The following is a 19,297-nucleotide window of genomic DNA, read 5'->3' as shown; positions in this document are numbered from 1 at the left end:
CCACTTGCCTCCCTTTCTTCCTTCTCCCTCTCTAGCCACTCCTCACTTTTCTTTGAAGGCTATTCCTCCTCTTTTCATCCTTTAAGTGTTGGAGCTTCTCAGGATCTGTCCTAAACACCCTTCTCTTCCCAACATACATGCTGCCCCTGAGCAATCATATTCGCTACCTTAACTTCTCTTACCATTTGTCACATTTACCATGTAAGGCAACCCAAACCTAAGGTGACACCTCATTTTCCCAATGAGAAAATCCGAAAAGCTTTTTGAAAACTTATACCTTTAGGGATGAGTATGAAACAGTCAAAAGTCTATTTCTATTAGTTAATTTACTACGCATACATTTAAATTCATATATCATATAAAATAAATATTGATTTATAAATTTTGTTTTTTCTTTTTAAAAATTTATTTATTTATTCATTTATTTAAGAGAGAGAGAGAGCAAGAGCGGGAGAAGGGGCAGAGGCAGAGGGAGAAGCAGGCTCCCCATGGAGCAGGGAGCCCAATGTGGGGCTGGATCCCAGGCCTCTGGGATCATGACCTGAGCCAAAGGCAGATGCCAGGTGTCCCAAATTTGCTTTTTTCTATTCTCATAATTCGTTAACCATTTTATGCATACTTTCAACATGTATCTCCAAAGCAGTGCTTTCTTATTATTAGGGTCACTTTTAGCCATCTTACCCATTTTTTCAGAATTGATGACCTTCTCTCCAGTCCAAGTGAAGAGTTTGGGAGAGGACACAGCACAATTTGAATCCACATATGATTCAGTCACTGGAAACTTTATCCCAAGTCACAAGGGCCATTTGCATCACACTAAGGCAGCTAGTTTTTGGCCTGCATCCTGCAAGAGTATGTTCATGACCTCTAAAAATCACTTAATGAATTACTGCCTTTTAAAAATAATTTTAATTGTTAATTTTTTATTGAAGTATAATATTCATACAGGAAAGGACATAAGTCATGTGTTCAGCTCAATAAATTATCATAAAGTGAAACAACCATATAACATCACTAAGGTCAAGAAATAGAACACTTCCAGTACCCCAGAAGCCCCTCCTAAGTACTACTGTATTACTTTTTAAAGCAATCTTTAGAAAGCATATTTAGAGACATCCAACACATGCAGTTGTGAGGTCATACTACCAGGAATAGTTGCCAAAGCCGTGTTAAACTTCTTTGACGACAGATTCTGTGGCAAGTGACCTACACAAGCATCCAAGATAGCATTGCTGAGGACATTTCAGGTTAATCCATCTTGCCCAAACAGTAAAAATAGCACTTACTGAGCACTTACCATGTGCCAGGTACATAGTACTTTACATATATTAAATAATTTAATCCTTTAGCCCCACTTTATAGATGAGAAAACTGAGGCAGAGACAAGTTAAGTAATTTTTCAAAAGCCACGAAGCTTGTAAATGGCAGAGTCTGGACCCCAAGCCAGGAAGTCTGGCTCCAGAGTCCACAAGCTTAGTCACCATACCATACTGCCCTATCCAGTGGTTTGTTGTTCAAAATAAATGAGAGCAAACCCTGTAATATGAGAGACTTTGTAAGGACTCAAATATAAGGTTACTCCCTCTTTCCTGAGGGAAGATTTTGGAAAAACAAAAAAGCAAAACCTCACCCTATATTCAAGCTTATACGGTATTTGCAGATGACTCCCAAATATTTATGCCCATCTCAGACCACTCTTCTAAGCTACAAAACTACCTACCCTGCAGGCGCGTCAAAGTCGGCAGCCCAAAGCAAAAGTCATCATCTTTCTATGTAAACCCCCTACAAGCTACTCCTGCTCCTTTTATCTAGCACAGCAAAAGTCACTACCATCCACCCAGCTACCCAAGCCAGAATCCTGGATGTTTTCAAGGACTCCAACTTCTCCTTCACTTCTCCCTTTCAAAATCACAGCCCCTTCTGTTTTAACTGAAACTTTCTTTTCTTTTCCCAGAGTTCCTGATTTCTTTGTACCATTTGTATACCTCTCAAATCCAGAATACCTTTGGACTCACAACCTACTCAGAGCCATAAGGAAGGACAGAAGGGGAAGGGCCAAACTCTTCCAGTTCTTTGATACTCTCCAGCTCTGTCTGATTTCACATCTTCCCATTTTCTCTCCCAAGTTGACCCTCAAGACCCTTCCCCACTCCCTGCTTAGCTTCCAACTCATTTTCCTTTTCTGGGGACTGTACCCTGAGTTAGACCAGCAGCTGCAAATCTCTTCCTTCCAATACCTTCCTTCCAATCTCTAGCCTCAAATTTGGGATGAGAGAAGAGGGGAGGTAAAGAGGGCTAAGCAACGAAGAAGGGAAAAGGGATAGAGCACAAGATAAACAGAAGTGACTAGGAGGGTACGGAAAGATTAAGATGGAAGAAGAGGATGGGGAAAGAGGAGGACAGAGAAAAGACGGAAGACAGAAGGAATGGAAGACAGAAGGTAGGACGAAAGGGGGAGGAGGAGGAGACAGGGAGAAAGGGAAGTGAGAAGGGGTTGGGGAGAAAAGAGAAGAGAAGGGCAGAAGCGGATGGGGAGATGGGGAAGGAAGCCGGGTGTAAGAGAATGGTTGAGAAAGGAGGTGAGGAGAATTTGATAGACAACAGGCTGGGGGGAGAGGACCGAGGACAGGGGATGGGAAGAAAGGGGTGGAGAGAAAAGGGTGAGGAGAAGGGGATGGGGAGAAAGGGAGAGGAGACGGAGAGAAAAGGGTGGGAGGGAGAAGGGCTGGGCAAGAGGGAGAACAGGACGGTGAGGGAGAAGAGGGATGATGGGGGAATAGGGGCTGGGAAAGAAGATGGAAGAAGGGGACTTGGGAGAGGATGTCGAGATCGGGATGGGAGGAGGGGGCCGGGCGAAGTGACCGAGAACGGGGACGTGAGGAGCGCGCGGCGCTCGGGCCGGATCCGGCGCCGGGGACTGGGGCCGGGAAGTCGAGGGGCTGAGGGAGGACGAGCGGGCGGTGGGGGGGCCGCGGAGCGCGGGTGGGGGCGGGGGCGGGGGCTCCGCGGGCGGAGGGGCGGGGGCTCGGGTTACCGCGCGGAGGGCGGGGGAGGGGAGGGGAGGGGGCGCGGGGGCCGCGGCGGCGAATCTCGCATCCTCCGCGGGGCGGCTGTGGAGGAGGCGGCGCCCCGGCGGCGGCGGCGGCGGCGGCGGGGGAAAGACGGACCGACGGCCAGGGGCGCACGGACCGACGGCCGGCTGCCCGGAGCTGATCGCGGGCCCGGAGACAGCGGCGGCGGACGATGCGCGGCCCCAGGCCCCGCGCGGGCGGGCGCTGCCCGGGGGGCTGACCGCGGCCGGACGGCGCCCCAGGACCGGGCGAGGGAGCCCGCGCCGCGCGGAGGTCAGTGCCCGCGCCCGCCCGGCCCGTCCGGCCGCGCCCGCCCGGCCCGCTGGCCTCTCCCGGGCGGCGGCGGCGGCGGTGGAGCCGGGGGCTTTGTTCTGAGCCGGAGACAATGGGGGAGGGGGGGCCTGGGCCTGCGGGACGAGGGCGAGCGTGAACGTGAGCGTGGGGGCAGGGCCTGGGGGTCTTTGTGTGCGTGTGTCATCGAGTCGGGTGTGCGGCGGCGTGGAAGTGTGAGGGGGGTGTGGGTGCGGGGTGCGGGCGGGGTGTGTGTTTGCTACTCCGAGTGTGAGTGCATCGGCAGAGTGTGAGTCAGTGCGTGTCACTGGAGGTTGTGTGTCCGTGTGTATCTGTCTGCTTGTGTGTGTTATGCGGTCTCTCCGAGGGTGTGGGGGTCAGAATGAGTGTGTGTCATGGTGAGCAAGTCCCCGTGAGGGTGTGTGTGTGTGTGTGTGTGTGTGTGTGTGTTGCCTGCCTCTGTGGGAGCCATGTGTCAGAATGTGGAGGACGGGTGTGTGACAGAGACGAAGTGAGACAGAGACAAAGAAACTAAGGGGGGAGAAGTAAAGAGAAACAGGAGATACAGGCAAAGCCTGAAGTGGAGGTGGGTCACCCAGACTGAGGTGCTCTGAGTTTGTGTCCAGGATGCCTAGATCAGAATCTTGTTCAGGGGACAGAGGGAGGTCACCGCAGGCCTGGTCCCACGTGGAGGGGGTGGGGAGAGGGAGGTCTAGAAGCACAATGAACTCAGTGTGGCGTGGGTTGGGCCCGCAGCCATGGGGTCATAGGCCAGAAAAATATTGTTACTTATGTCAACTCCTCAAATACTCACAGGGGACACAGTCATAGCCCTACTCAACCCACAAGGGACACAGTCCTAGGAAACACACACCCACAAGAAATGCCTTCACGGCCAACACGCACCTCCAGAAAGCAGTGTCAGAGCTAACAACACACGCCTACAGCTGATGCTCTGAGGACAACACACACCCACTGCAGAGCTCGTGCAGCCAACACATTCCCACAGGTTTACTGTCAAGGCCAGAGCATACCACGGGAGACACGATTACTGCCAGCACCTCCCTGGAGACACTGGCACAGCCAGCCCATCATCTAGGTTATACTTCATCAGAGCGGCCCCAGAGACCTGACACTAACAGGAGGCTGTGCTGCCATCACCCTTACCACACACTCGCTTGTACAACCTGCAAGAGACACACTTTCAGGTGACATGAGTACACCAGGAGTTAGCTGTCCCAATTGCTAAACAAGTTCCCATTAACTTATGATGCTCACGCCATGACTCCTTCTCATCCATAAACCTCCCAGGCTTAACCTCTTGTTCCCTGAAAACTGGAGACCTGGATCAATCTTCCCCTCACCCTATATCCTGCCATGATTCTAAGTGTCCTTCTAATATCCCAGCCTCACAGTTTCTTGAGCTCCTTAGCTCCAGTTATGTTCTTCTTCCCTCCCAGGACCACTTTGTAGAACTGGTCCATCTCTAAAATTGTAAACTACTCCATTCTACTGTCTGCCAGTAGCTTCCTATGTCCCCCCAGCTCTCAGATGCCCTCACTCCCGTTACACTTACTCTTCAACCTCAAATACCCTCTTGCCCTTGACATCTTTGCTTTTTCCTGACCTTGCCCTTTCTGGCTTTGTACTTTCCTTCCAGTTTACACGCCCAGGACTATCCCTTCAGACACTCCTTGGCCACTCTTTGTCCCATTGTCCTTGAGCCCACCCATCCCACAAAGCTTCAGCCCAAATTCTCAATCACACCAAGTGATGCTTCTATAAATTCCATCTTCAACTGACCCTCCATAAATAAATAGATGAAAATTTTTCTATTTTCTTCATACCCCTTAACCTCACATTCCTCACCCCATTGTTTACAGCAGATTAAATAGTCAATCCACTGGTTCATTCATTCAGCAAACCCATGTTAAGTACCTCCCCTGTGCCAGGCAGTGTGGTGGGTGCTGGCATTACAAGGGTGAATGAAATGGACATGGTCTTTGCCCTTATGGATCTTATAGGCTATCCGGTGAGCACTGTAACATGGCAGTATACAGCAAGGAAAACTAAGCCAATGTAGGGGGGTCAGAAGAGGCCTTCTGGAGGAAATGATGTTTAAGCTTAAGCTTGATGGATAAATGTGGAGATGATGGATAAATGTGGATAAAGGTGGAGATGAGGTGGACTGGGTGGGGTATATTCCAAGCCATGGGAGAAAGCATGGAAAAGCCTACCTGCAAAAAGTATTGTATGTCTGACAGGTAAAGCAACCCAGTGATCCTGGCACTAATAGCATGATGTGAGGAGAGGGGAGAAAGTCTGGGAGAGGTGGATAGACAGTTAGATCATGCAGTTCCTGTAGGTCACAGGGAAAAGATTATCTAACCCCAAAATAATGGAGAGTTACCTAATCATTTGAAGCTACTGTGTGATATGATCAGATCTAGTTTAGAACTACCAGTCTGATAGTGTGGAGACTAAAGGGCAGGCTCTGAAAGGGAGGATGGTTGGCTGTTGCAGGAAGCCAGGAGGAGAGAACACTGGCCTGAACTGGAGTGGTGGCAGCAGAGGAGAAAGCAGATGGTTTCAAGAGTTGTGTAGGCAGCAGGGTCAGCACGGCTCCGTGGCAGAACGGACGTGGAGGTTGAAGAAGGAGGCAGTAAGAGTAGATAACCTGGTCTCACTCACTGAGAAAAGTGAGACCATCCAGTTTGAATTCCCTCAGCTTCCTATCTCCTTTCTCAAATTTTATCCACATTCTCCTCAATCTTTTCTCCTTTCCTATAATTATGAAGAGGTGTCTCTTCTATTTAGGACCAGTTTATCCATCCCCTCCCGCCTCCATGGGGACCTCACTCAACTAATTATGCTGTATCTTATCCATGTCTCCAGTTTCTCCCTTTATACCCCTTTCTCCTGTGAGCACACACGGAGCCTTCAGTCTCCCCTGCCTCCCTTAACTCGGTAATCCCCAGTGAGCTAAGCACTAAGGGGATTACCGACCACTTGGTGTGGTTGAGAATTTGGGTTGAGACTTTGTGGGATGGGTGGGCTCAAGAACAATAGGACAAAGAGTGGCCAAGGAGTGTCTGAAAAGTGATCTCTTACTTCGCCTCGTTGTAAAAGGGTCTTCTGCATGGAGCTGTTCCCACTTCCCCTTTCCTGCCCTTCCAGTATAATGGCTCTCCTAAGAGAAAGTGACTTCTCACCTGCCAAAACTAGAGTTTTTTTTCAAAAATCTTCAACTGCTGGACTCCTTGGGATGGTCTGACATTGTCTTACGGCTTCTGAGCCACCATTTTATTCTGTCCACATTTAGTGAGCTCTCAAGTGCTAACCACACTGCTAGGTGATGGGAATACTATGAGAGAAGACACTACTCCTACCCACAGGAAGTTTAAAGCTCAGTGGAGGAGACAGGCAGATAAACAGATGATTACAATAGGATGGAGTCTGTGCATCTCTCTTCCAGAGCTCCTCCTTGCTGTTACTTCTCACTCACTTTGAGGGCTCCTTTGGGGAGCCCCTAAATGTTACTGTTCCTTAGGGTTCTGCCTTGGATCTTCTCATTTTCTCACTCTATACACTCCTCTAGATGATGTATCTTATTCATTTCCATGGCTTTGTCACCTTTATAGGCTGATGACTCTCAAATATCTACTTCTTCCAGACCTCTCTTCTGACCTCCAGACCTCCGTATCTGCTTCCTACCTGATCTTTGCTGTATAGCTCACAAGCCCCTAAATGTCCAAACCTGAACTCATTCCTTCCTCCCCCAAACCACCATCTCTACTCAGTTATCAAGCTACACATCCAGAAATTAACTGCAGCCAATTCCTCCTCCACATGTCTTTTTCCAACCTAGAAATTCACCAGAACCTGCTGGTCCTACCTCCTTTCCACCTGTCTCTGGCATCCCATCCCCTTTGCTCCGTGGCCACAGCTACTGCACTCACCTCACCATCCTTCCACATAAATTACTGCAAGAGTCTCCTACCTTGTCTCCCTAGACTTCTACTCTTCCCTCTCCAGTCCATTCTTTTCATTGTAGTAAGAGAGATCTCTCTAAAGTGTAAGTCCAGCCATGCATTCTCTGCTCAGTATTCTGCAGTGTCTTTCCATTGTCTTGGGTGAACTCTATTTTATTGAGGCTTATGAGATCCCTCAGGACCTGACTCTCCCCAAGCCCCCCAGCCCCATCATCTGTCTCATTTCCCTACCTTCCTCACATTGCAAGTTCTAGCCATACTGAATTCCTTATAGTTCCTCAGAGACACTGTATTCTTCCATGCTTCTGGCCTTTAGGTCATACCGCTCTCTGCCCAAAAAAGCCCTTCACTGCCCTCTTCTTCTGGCTAGTCCCTTCCCATCCTCAGATCTAGTCTCAAACCCTGCCTTTCCTGACTCACCGGGCAGGCTTGGGATCCTCTTGCCTCTTGTCATTGCCTCTTCCCTGTTCTGTGTCTTTGACTGGGCTGGGGCCTCTTGATGGCAGGGTTGCGTATTATATTCATCATGTTCCCAGGGGCCCTCTACATTCACATTCATGGCAATGAACAAATGAATGAATAAATGAGGCCCCTCACTGCACATATCTCACCCTCATTCACTCTTCAGAAGACTGACATCTGGTCTCAGTAGCCTACACAATCGAGACATTTCCACACATACCCATGTATCCCACTGGAGGCCCTTCCCCTCCCCTCCCCTCTCCCACAAACTATCCTTCCTCAGCCTTTGTCCTCCTCTCTGTCTTTCACCTGGGCTTCTCTTTTCCTGCATATTCTTCCTCTCTTTCTCTGTACTTTATTTCTCTTTCATTCAGTTTGGCAAATTATTTAAGGAGCACCAGAAATTTGCAAGTCCAAATGTATTGCGCCAGGTGCCTATTGGGGTTTCTGGGGGAGAGGAAAATGAGGAAGCTGTGACCTGCCATTAGGCCACAAGACACTATAGTGCCCACCATCTGCTCTGCTCCACCAAGCCCCCTTCCTGGGAGGTGCTGTAGGCTGCTGCTCCTCCCTCCAACACCCCTCACACACTCCCACTCTGGGCCCTCCCAAATTCTGGCACCCTTTGTCCTGCCCCCTCCCCGTATCAGGTTCCCAGACACTTGTGCCCTCTTCCTCTTCCCTATCCAGTCTATCAGTGGTAACAGAAGCAAGACTGGACTCTCTGATGCCCTGGGACCTGCAAGCAAAAGCCCCTCCCGGGGGTTCATGCTGTTGGATCCCATCTTCTTCCTGGCTTCCTGCTGCCTGCCCTGTCCTTCGGCTACAGGGTCCATGTTTCCTGGGTAACCCTCTCACTTCCAAGAATTTTCAACTACTGACACTTGGGGCAGGGGGACTACTACTCAGTTCCTGTGTCCCCTGGTGAGAGAATACCTCCTCCCATCAGTCAGCCTGGAACCCCCCAAGTGTGAGTCAGGATGCCCCTCTGTGTTCGCTTGGCACACTAGAATGTCCTTGTTTACCTTTCTTTCTCTAAGCTGCTCATAGAAGGAGCTGTTATCTCTCAGAGCCTAGACGGCACCACCCTTTTGGTTGGTGAGGAAGAAGGAAGGGAAGGAGGAAAGAGGCAAAGAGAGGGGTGGAGCCTACCCCTCTGACCTTCCAGCCACATCATCTGCCACCTGGGTGAACTTAGCTTCTCTGAGCTCCCCTTTCCTTGGGTGAAAATGGAGGTAACATTAAGAGAGTTGTTTGAGAATTCAGAAAGAAGACAACTGTTAAGTATTCAACTGTTATGTTACTTAATTTTACTTCTGACATCTCAGTCTCTCTACTCATGTTCTGCCCGTCAACCTCTCACCTCCCTACACTTGTTCTTCCCTCTTGATATCTCTGGGTTGCTGCTATATTCTCACCTCCTCTGCTTGCTCAGCCTCGCCGGCCTCCTCTGCAACCCAAACTCTGATTGTCAGGGTCAGACCTTAGGAAGAGGCCCCTGCTGCCCATCACCACCCCACTTGCTTCCTCACCCTTGTGTGAACACCACAAAGGCAGGGACTCCCATCTGTCCAAGTCACTGCTATATCTCTACTTGTTAGTATGATGGTTGGCCCATCTTCAATAGATATTTGTTGAATAAGTCAGTTAATGAATCATTTCACATGCATGCCCTGAACTTGCCTCTCCCCATTTTCTCTTTGTATCCTAGAGACCTCCAAGCATCCTCTGGTCCCTTCTCCTGTCTCACCACCTGGCTCCATGCCCACCTGACCCTCTGCCTGGCCTGGCAGTTTCCTCATCACTGATCTCCTCTAACCCACCTTGTGCACATTGCCAGAGTTATTCTCCTATAGCAGAATTCTGCTTGTTCTCCTTCCCTGTTGTGTTGCCTGACCAGTGACATGATCCTTCATCAGAGCATTCCAAACCTTCCCGCAGAAAAGCAATATAGGGTAACAATGCACTAGCTTTGGAGTCCATTGGAGCTGTGTCCCACATCTCTCTGCCACCTGCTGAACCTCAGTTTCCTCACCTGTGAAATAACACTTGTCTGAGGGTTATTGTGCGTCTGCCGTACAACAATAGCAGCTGATATTTATTGAGCCCTCACTGTGTGCCAGGTGATGTGCTAAGTTTTTGGTAACATTATTTCATTTAACTCTCCTGTTAACCATATAAAGTGGGCACTTGAATCCCCACATTACAGAGGAGGAACCTGAGAAAGGAAACTCACCCAGGGCTACACTGTAAGTGGCAGAGTCAGAATTTGCACTGAAGTCTGTCTCACAGCAGAGCCCATCTTCTAATCATGTGTGTGCACTTACAGAACAAGAACTGTGGGCCAGACACCATTCGAACCGCAAACACAGTGTAGTAAGTACTATTATTGTCCCTATTTTATAAATGAAGAACTAGAAGCACTGAGAAATTGAGTGGCTTGCCAAAGGTTACACAGCTAGAAAGTGTGAAGCTGGGCAAAACACATTTGGTTTGGCCCCCGAGTCCACGTCTTCACTGCTACCCTGTCCTACCCTACTGTGATATATTGCCTCCCTATTATAGAAGCGCAGTGTGTATTGACGAATCACTCTATGCTGACATCTGGTCTATGGTGAGTTGTTGAGTTGATTTATTCCCTATCATTCCCCACTGCAGGAGGCTTGCACCCTTTGGACTCTCCTGAAACTATTCTCCCCAGATCTCCAGCAAACTCCTAACTGCTAAAATCAATGGCCACTTCTCAGCCCTCATCCTATTTCAAGTCTCAGCATCTCTGGACACTATCGATCCCTCCTTTCTTGTTAAAATACTTCCTCCCTTAACTTCTGTGATACTGCCCCCCTTTTTTTCTCCTCCTCCAAGAAAAATAAAGGTCTCCTCGGCCTGCCCTTTAAATGTGACTCCTCCGTAGGGTACTATCCTAGACTCTCTTCTCCCCCTGCACGTCCTAGCTGATGGGTCTCCATGCCCATGGTTTTCAGTTACCCCTGGATTTGTCCAAATCCCTATCTCCAACCCACATCTCTCTCCTAAACTCTAGACCTGCAAATCCAACTGTGCCTGGACATCACCACGTGGAGTTCCCAATGGGCACCTGAAAAATGGTTTCTCTCCTCTGTGGTACCCTAATGGCACCACTTTAGGAACTAGGCCAAAACCCTGGAAGTCAATCTGGACCCTTCCATTCCACCACCCTTCCCGAAGTGTCAGTGGCCAACCTCACCTCCTTTATCTGTGTCTTCTTGGTCCCACTGCTACTGATCTGGGCTGTCACAGACACCTCATACCTGGTCTCCGTCCTCCCATGGGTTCTCTTCTTCAGGCCTCCATTGTCTTGCTGGGATTCCCTCCCTTCAGCTCCCCTGTCACTTCTCCCTTTCTCCATCTCTCCCTTCTCCCTGCATCCCAGGTAGCATGGGGTGCATAGTCTTGGGATCAAACTGGGGCTGTGTTAACTCAGGAAAGTTGTTTCATGCTAAGCCTGTTTCCTCAGGGGAAGACAGGACACCTTCCTCATAGGGTTGATATGATTAAATGAGATACAGTCTGTGAACTGCCTGGCATAGAGCCCAGCACACTGTGTTCAGAAAACAGGCTTTCCCTCTGCTCGTATCTGTCCCCAGCCTCTCCCTGAAGTGGCTCCTGCGTACCAGTCCTCAGGAGGGATGCAGCCCTCCCATGGGTTGTCTTAGGGATACCCTGGGAAGCCAGTTTGACTGCCTTCTCTTCTTTCCCCTTCCCTCCCTTCCTCACCCTCCTCTCCTCTCCATCCCCCCAGCACAGCTCTGCCTCCCACCTCTATTTATCTCCCTACACCTCTCCAGGCTAGCTGTAGCCGACTCTGACCTAGCTCCCCTCTCTGTAGTAACTGGCTCCTTCTCTCCTTTGCCCTTTGCCACACGTGCTCTCTCCTTTGTCACACTGGCTCACTTTCCCGCAATCTTGCCCCCAACCACCCCCACCAGCATTCTCAGTCTCTTCCTGTCCCCTTTATGCCTGGCCCTCCTTTTGCTTACCAAGGCTACCCTCTTCTTCTGCCACTTCTGCACCAATCTGCCTTTCTAGCCTCCCCCCACCCACCCTGTTGTCGTTCTGGTCCCTGCCCCTCCCTGGCCCTAGGACAGGAAGTTGAGGGAGGAGGACTGGGTGGTGCCAGCTCCCCCAGCCTGCTTCCCTTCTGTACCTCCGCCACTCCTCTACTTCCTCCTGGAGCACCCCTTCCCTTATGGCCCCCCTACTTTCCCCCCCAACCCACCTCTCTTTCCTCTCCCATGTTCCCCCTGCTCTCGGGTCCTGTAGACACACAGGCTGTGGTGGGGGGAGGATTGACATCACATTGCAGGCCCCAATGAACAGCCTCGCCCCTCCCCCTCCTAATGAGAACCAGCTGTGGTTCCAGAGGCCCAGATGTGGGGCTAGAGGGGGAGAGCAGGATGGAGCCAGAGGACAGAGCCACAGGACCTGGACAGTGAGGGCATGCAGCAAGGCAGAACTGGGAGGGAGAGAAGGAACTGATCTGGGGGCAGAAAGAAGACAGGTCTGGGCAGGAGACAGGTGGACAGCTAAGGCCAGATTTCGGGGAAGGGACAGGATAGACCTGGAGAGGGAAAGAGACAGGAACAGGGAGGAGGAGCAAGTGCTGGGGAAGAGGCAGTGAGAAGCATTGGACAGATGGGGAGATGGTGCTGAGAGGAGAGCTGGAGAGAGGATGAGACGGTCTCTGGAGAGAGTCTGGAGTGCGAGTTTGGAACTGGAAGCCCTGGAGCAGGAAGTGATGAGGCACAGTCCAGACAGAGGCCCCAGGGACCGAAAGGTCACAGCTGCAGCCACAGAGCTGACCACGAGTGCCCCGGCAGCATGTGCGAGAGCATGCCTGTGTGTGGGTGGGTCTTCGAGTGTGTGCGCGCGTGCCTGCTGCTGTGTCTGTGCACACGTGGAAGTGCATCTGTGTACGTGGGAGGGAGGGTGTATGTGATTGTGCCTGTGTGTATGTGTGCGGGAGGGTATCATGGGAATGTGCCTGTCCATGGGAGGCCTGTGAGAGAGCTGTCTTTCTGTGTGCACAAAAGCATGCCTGTGTGGGTCTCTGTGTATGCCTGCATGTGTGTGTGGGGGAAACAGGATCCATGGGAATGAATAACCCCAACTGTGTGTGTGAGAATACACTTCTCTGTAAGGAGGGATATCTGCAAATGTGCACTGGCTGCATATATGTTAAAGTGGCCCCTGTCTGTGTACGTATGAGTGTGTGTTGACTGTGCCTGTCTGTGTGTGAGTCTGTGCATCTGTGTATCTGGCTGTGTGTGGGTCTGTGACTTTGTGAGTATGCACCGTTGTGTGTCCACTGTGAGACTGTACTGGGGGAGTTTGCACCGGACAGGAACCCAGGTTGAGTGATGAGAAGGGCAGGGTCTACAAAGGTTGGAGAAGGGGCATCTGTCTGGGCCTGAATCCCTCCTCTTCCAGGCTGGTCATTCACCTGAGATTTTATCTCATACCGTTCATACAACCTTTCATTCAGAAAACATATTGATCACGTACCATACTCTCTGCTACACACAACGGTGAATGAGATACAATCCTGGCCCTCATGTAGCTGACATTCTGTCTCTGGATGGGGAGACAGAGAACTATAATACAGTAATAAATACATCGACCTCACTGTCCGTTACCTTCTCTCCCTACCAACCATAACTGTTTGCTCTCCATTGATTGATTAAATGAATAGGACCAACTCTAAACCCTGGACCCCCAACCCAGTCCCTAGGCCTACATCCCTGACCTGGGCCCCCGGGCCATCCCTGTACACTCAGCCTCTCCATCCACTGAGTCAGACCTATTCTTTTTCTGACCTATTTATCCCATGTGGCTGTTCCATGAGCTCTTCAGACTTGAGTCTCCAAGGACAGGGGTCTTAGTGCACACAGAGAACCCCAGAACTCTGAAGCCAGGATGAAGGGATCCATCTACCAGATGCTCAGCTCTAGGCTTTTTGCTTCCATTGCCTCTAATTCTCACAGAATCATATGGATTATCTCAAACTCTAGAATCCTTGCTCTTTTTATTGCCTCACACAGGTAGGAGAGATGGGGGTTGGAAGAGTAAGCAAGATGTCAGAAACTTCCTTGGGAGGACAGGAAGTCCTAAAGCAGAGCTAATACATAAAACCCGAGGACACACTTCTGTGGCCACAGGACTGACCACAGTGCCTCAGGGACACAGGCTCTCATTGTGTTTGTGCATGTCATCTGAGTTGGCATGTCCACAGACATTTTTGTTTGTGTCAGCATGTGAGTGTGGTGGCATATAATTAAAAGGCTCTGACCATGCATTCAGCACTGATTGCTTACTCACACTCTGCTGGATAGAGAGCAACTAAGATGCTGAACTTGCTGCCCTCAGGGGGCCTGCAATTCAGGGCTGCCATGCAGTTTATTGTCAGTGTGACCAATAGCAGTGGGAGCCCGGTAGAGGAGGTAGGTACTTCTGTAGGTGGGGGTAGAGAGATGTCACAGAAAATTCCACCGAAGTCAGGACATTTGAACCACATCTTGAAGTCTGAGTAGGAGATGGCCACTTGGAAAGGACGTTTAAAGGCGATCTCAGGACGAGAGAGTATTACATACAGGGCAAGGGGTGGGAAGGAACTTGGGGATGGCTTTAGTGTTGGGATGCTGTAGTGGGTGGAAGACAGTAAAGGTGGGGTGCACTGGAGAGGCAGCAGGGCTCAGATCAGGAAGATAGATTAAGGAAACCGTACTTCTATGTTTGGGCTAGAAGTTTTACACGTAGTGTCCATGAACTCCCTGAGACTGCACACACGGTCTGTATGTATGTGTATCTGCATTTTTGTTTCTGGAGAGGGGTGGCAGTTTTCTGCTGTCAGTAATGGGGAACCCATGGAAGCCTCTCTTCAGGAGTGATTTGGTGAAAGCTATGTGGATAGCTCTGGTCAGGAGGAGATGGGTCAGAGGGTCCAAGCCTGGAGGCAGGAGGAGCAGTTAGGGGCTACAATAGGGGCTATTGTAGGAATCAAAAGGAAAGGTAACAGTGCTCAGACTGGGACGGTAGCAGTGCAAAGAGAGGAAAGGGCAGACTTGAGACATGTCTCATTGAGATGGTCAGGTTTTGATGACTAACTGGAAATCAGACCGAAGAAAAGCAAGGAAGCAAGGAGAGCTTCTGAGTGGTGGTGCTGCTCACAGGATAGAGAATGGAAGAAGAAAATCAGCTTGAGGAGAGGGCTAGGGATATGCTGTGAAGGAAGTCCAGTCTATAGCCAGCCATGTGTCTCCAGAGCTCTCCAGAGCTGGAGATGGGTGGAAATTGGAAAGGCGTCAGGCAATAGTGCATAGAAAACAATTGGTCCAACTGAATTGAAGGCACAGGAATGGATAAGATCACCCAGGCAGAATAGGGAGGAGAGTTGAAAAAGATGTGGCCTGGGACTGAGGCCTGAAGAGCACCAATTTTTAAGGGATGGGCAGAGGAAGCAGAACTTGTATAGGAAATTGAGGGGTGGACGGAGAAGTACAATGGAATCAAGAGGTGGGGTGTCACCATGTGAAGCCAGGAGGAGTAGGCTCCACGAAGCCAATGATCAGTGATCCAGTGTTTCAGAATGATCCAGTAAGAGGAAGATTTTTTTTTTAAGTGTTCATTGGATGTAGAGCATGGAGATGATCAGAAGCCTAGTGAGAACATTGTCACAGGAGAGGAAGCCTCATGGCATGGAGGGAAGAGGATGTGAGAAGTGGGAAACGGGGAAAATGAACCAGACTTTCAGAGTGGGCAAGCTCTCCACTGATTCTGCTCTCCCTCCTTCACTAAGGCCTTCATCTGGGGCGTGAGGCCTCTGCCCTCTTGAACTTATGCAGTATTTGAAACCCTGGCTCCCCTTAGCCTCAGAGGCACTATCCCTCTCTGGGTTTCTTTTTGTCTCCCTCTGTGGCCAGTTAAGGATACCTTTTTCCAGTTGATGGTTAAGGCCAGAAATGTGCCCATCACCCTTGACTTCTCACAATCCCTCATTTCCGGCCTTCAAGCAGTCATCAAACCCTGCCTGTTCTACCTCCTAAACCTCCTGCAGACCTATCCAGTTCTCACCGTCTTCATTGCTAACACTCATCCAAGTCACCATTGAAGCACCGCCATCACCTGGACTCCCACAGGTGTGTTACAGGGGCTGTCCTAAAATAACAGTCGCATGTGCGTGCCTTTGTTTTCCAAAGGGCACCTGTCTATGCGATCATCACAAAATGTCAGTCATATCATGGCACCTCTTCTTAAAATGCTTTTGTGGCTTCCACCTGCCCCTAGAAATAAATCCAAATCATCCGTATGGCTTGAGTCCCTGCCCCATTTCATACCCCCTCCGCCTAGCACTCTACACCTCTACGCCTCACACACATTGTCCCTACTCACCCGCAAACACTCTCAGCCCTTTCTTCACTGTACACCCTAAGCCTTCCCACTGCCTTTCCCTCTTCTGAATGTTCTCTCCTTTCTATAACCCCCTTTTCTGCCCAACCTGCTTAGCCAACACCTACCCATTAGGTAGATCCTGACTTGTAGGTCATGTCCTCAGAGAAGTTCTCCCTGACTCCCTGACTATGGCCAGCCCCTCTTCTATATATGCCCTCAGAGCTGCCTGTACTTCTTACAGCCCTTATCACACTTCTAATTGTCCACTCCCTAGGCTGTGACATCCCTGAAGCCAGGGACTGTTTCCTTTAGTCATTGATGTGTTCCCAATCCCTTGTTGAATGGAGAGGGAAGTGGGGTTGAGGGAATATATATATATTCCTATCTATAGAAATTCCTATAGTTTCCTATTATCTAACTATCTGTATCGATAGACAGATAGATAATAGGAAAATGTTCAGCATATTTAAATGCTGATAGAAAGCTCAAGAACATGATGGTTAAAGGTGAAGGTTGATGATTCAGGTGAGGTTACCAAAAGCACGTGGTTATTAAGATATTAGTCCTGAATAAGAAGAAAAATGAGAAAGAACTGGCCATATTTTTAAGTCCAGACGCGAAAGGAAGGGAGTCCAAGGGCACTGAGACCTGAACAACAGGAACAAAACAATCTTCTGGGCATGGGGGATGGTTAGCGTGGGATGGGGACCTGCCAGAGAAAGACCGGACTGGGCCCTGAGGAGTTCTGAATCAGGAACTTCTTGGGTCCGAACTGGATGTGTGGCAGCACAAATGCCCTACGGAGGGGCTGAACATGCCGAAGCCTTGCTGTGGCTTAGGTCCCAGTCTCCCTGGACCATTGATTCCACCCCACCCCCACCCCCAACCACCATCATGACCTTTTTCCTCTGCTTTTCTCCCAGGTCAGGGAGCCTCAATTGGAGCCAGGGCCCAAGCTGGACCTGATGCAAAGCCTGAGATCAGGCTGGGCCTGGAGCCTGGCCCAGAGCTGGAGCCCGAGTCGTAACTGGACTGCCCCTGTCATGCAGAAGGAGGCGGGCACTGCACCTTCCTGCACTGGCATGCAGAGCTCCAGGCCCCTCCCCCTAGTACCGCTGCTGCTGCTGCTGCTGCTGGGGGCCGGGGTGTCAGGTGCCTGGGGTCAGGCCGGGAGCTTGGACCTACAGATTGATGAGGAGCAGCCGGCAGGCACACTGATTGGGGACATCAGTGCAGGGCTGCCACCAGGCACGGCAGCACCTCCCATGTACTTCATCTCCGCCCAAGAGGGCAGTGGGGTGGGCACAGACCTGGCCATCGATGAACACAGCGGAGTGGTCCGTACAGCCCGTGTCTTGGACCGCGAACGGCGAGATCGCTACCGATTCACGGCAGTCACTCCTGACGGTGCCACCGTAGAAGTGACTGTGCGAGTGGCTGACATCAATGACCATGCTCCGGCCTTCCCACAGGCTCGGGCTGCCCTGCAGATACCTGAGCATACAGCTTTTGGCACCCGCTACCCACTGGAGCCTGCTCGTGATGCAGATGCTGGCCGCCTAGGAACCCAGGGCTATGCACTGTCTGGTGATGGGGCTGGACAGACCTTCCAGCTGGAGACACGTCCTGGTCCAGATGGGGCCCCCGTGCCAGAACTGGTAGTTACTGGGGAGCTGGACCGAGAGAACCGCTCACAATACATGCTGCAACTGGAGGCCTACGATGGTGGTTCACCCCCCCGGAGGGCCCAGGCCCTGCTGGATGTGACACTGCTGGACATCAATGACCATGCCCCAGCTTTCAATCAGAGCCGCTATCATGCTGTGGTGTCTGAGAGCCTGGCGCCTGGCAGTCCCGTCTTGCAGGTGTATGCATCTGATGCCGATGCTGGTGCCAATGGGGCAGTGACTTATGAGATCAACCGGAGGCAGAGTGAGGGTGATGGGCCCTTCTCCATTGACGCACACACAGGACTGCTGCGGCTGGAGCGGCCACTGGACTTTGAGCAACGGCGGGTCCATGAACTGGTAGTGCAGGCGCGGGACGGTGGGGCTCACCCTGAGCTGGGCTCAGCCTTTGTGACTGTGAACGTGCGAGATGCCAATGACAATCAGCCCTCCATGACTGTCATCTTCCTGAGTGCAGACGGCTCCCCACGAGTGTCCGAGGCTGCCCCACCTGGCCAGCTTGTTGCTCGCATCTCTGTGTCAGACCCAGATGATGGTGACTTTGCTCATGTCAACGTTTCCCTGGAAGGTGGAGAGGGCCATTTTGCCCTAAGCACTCAGGACAGTGTCATCTACCTGGTGTGCGTGGCTCGGCAGCTGGATCGGGAGGAGCGGGATGCCTATAACTTGCGGGTTACCGCCACAGACTCGGGCTCACCCCCACTGCGGGCTGAGGCTACCTTTGTGCTACATGTCACTGATGTCAATGACAATGCGCCTACCTTTGACCGTCAACTCTACCGACCCGAGCCCCTTCCTGAAGTTGCGCTGCCTGGTAGCTTTGTGGTGCGAGTGATGGCCCGGGATCCTGACCAGGGCAGTAATGGTCAGGTCACCTATAGCCTGGCCCCTGGTGCCCACACCCGCTGGTTCTCCATCGACCCCACTTCAGGCATCATTACCACGACTGCCGCGCTGGACTATGAATTGGAACCTCAGCCACAGCTGATTGTGGTGGCCACAGATGGGGGCTTGCCTCCTCTTGCCTCGTCCGCCACAGTCAGTGTGGCCCTGCAAGATGTGAATGATAATGAGCCCCAGTTCCAGAGGACTTTCTACAATGCCTCGCTGCCTGAGGGCACCCAGCCTGGAACCTGCTTCCTGCAGGTGGGTAAGTCCTGCACACAGTGGGATGCTGCTGTGGGCAGGAGTGAATTAAAGGGTCACAGGGGACCTCAAAACAGAAACCAAGCCTTGCAGGTGTATCTGTTTACGGTGACTATGTCAGAGGGTTTGATCCTAACCTGTGTGCTCCAAAGTCTGTGCGGAGGGTGAGGGCTCATGACAAGATGCGAAAACAGGGTACAAGAGGTGGGCCAGGTAAGGC

The 19,297-nt window shown here is 51.1% G+C and overlaps 1 protein-coding gene across 2 annotated transcripts in view; it reads left to right on the top strand.

The window, feature by feature from the left end:
- Positions 1-2,513: 2,513 nt before the first annotated feature.
- The window catches only part of DCHS1 (dachsous cadherin-related 1), a 35,515-nt gene continuing 18,731 nt past the window's right edge, over positions 2,514-19,297 (top strand). The window contains exons 1-2 of one of the 2 annotated variants that reach the window (XM_057316901.1): positions 2,514-2,579; positions 17,167-19,077. In XM_057316901.1, coding sequence (XP_057172884.1) covers positions 2,529-2,579; positions 17,167-19,077 — 1,962 coding nt within the window. In that variant the 5' untranslated portion in view covers positions 2,514-2,528. Of the gene's footprint in view, positions 2,580-3,090; positions 3,345-17,166; positions 19,078-19,297 lie in introns of those variants that run through there. The other variant, XM_026486184.4, reaches the window with a different exon arrangement.

This window comes from Ursus arctos, unplaced genomic scaffold (genome assembly GCF_023065955.2).
Source record: "Ursus arctos isolate Adak ecotype North America unplaced genomic scaffold, UrsArc2.0 scaffold_22, whole genome shotgun sequence".
NCBI classification, from domain to species: domain Eukaryota; kingdom Metazoa; phylum Chordata; class Mammalia; order Carnivora; family Ursidae; genus Ursus; species Ursus arctos.
The sequence above is the reverse complement of the archived record's forward strand: the minus strand, read 5'-3'. Positions and strand labels throughout refer to the sequence as shown.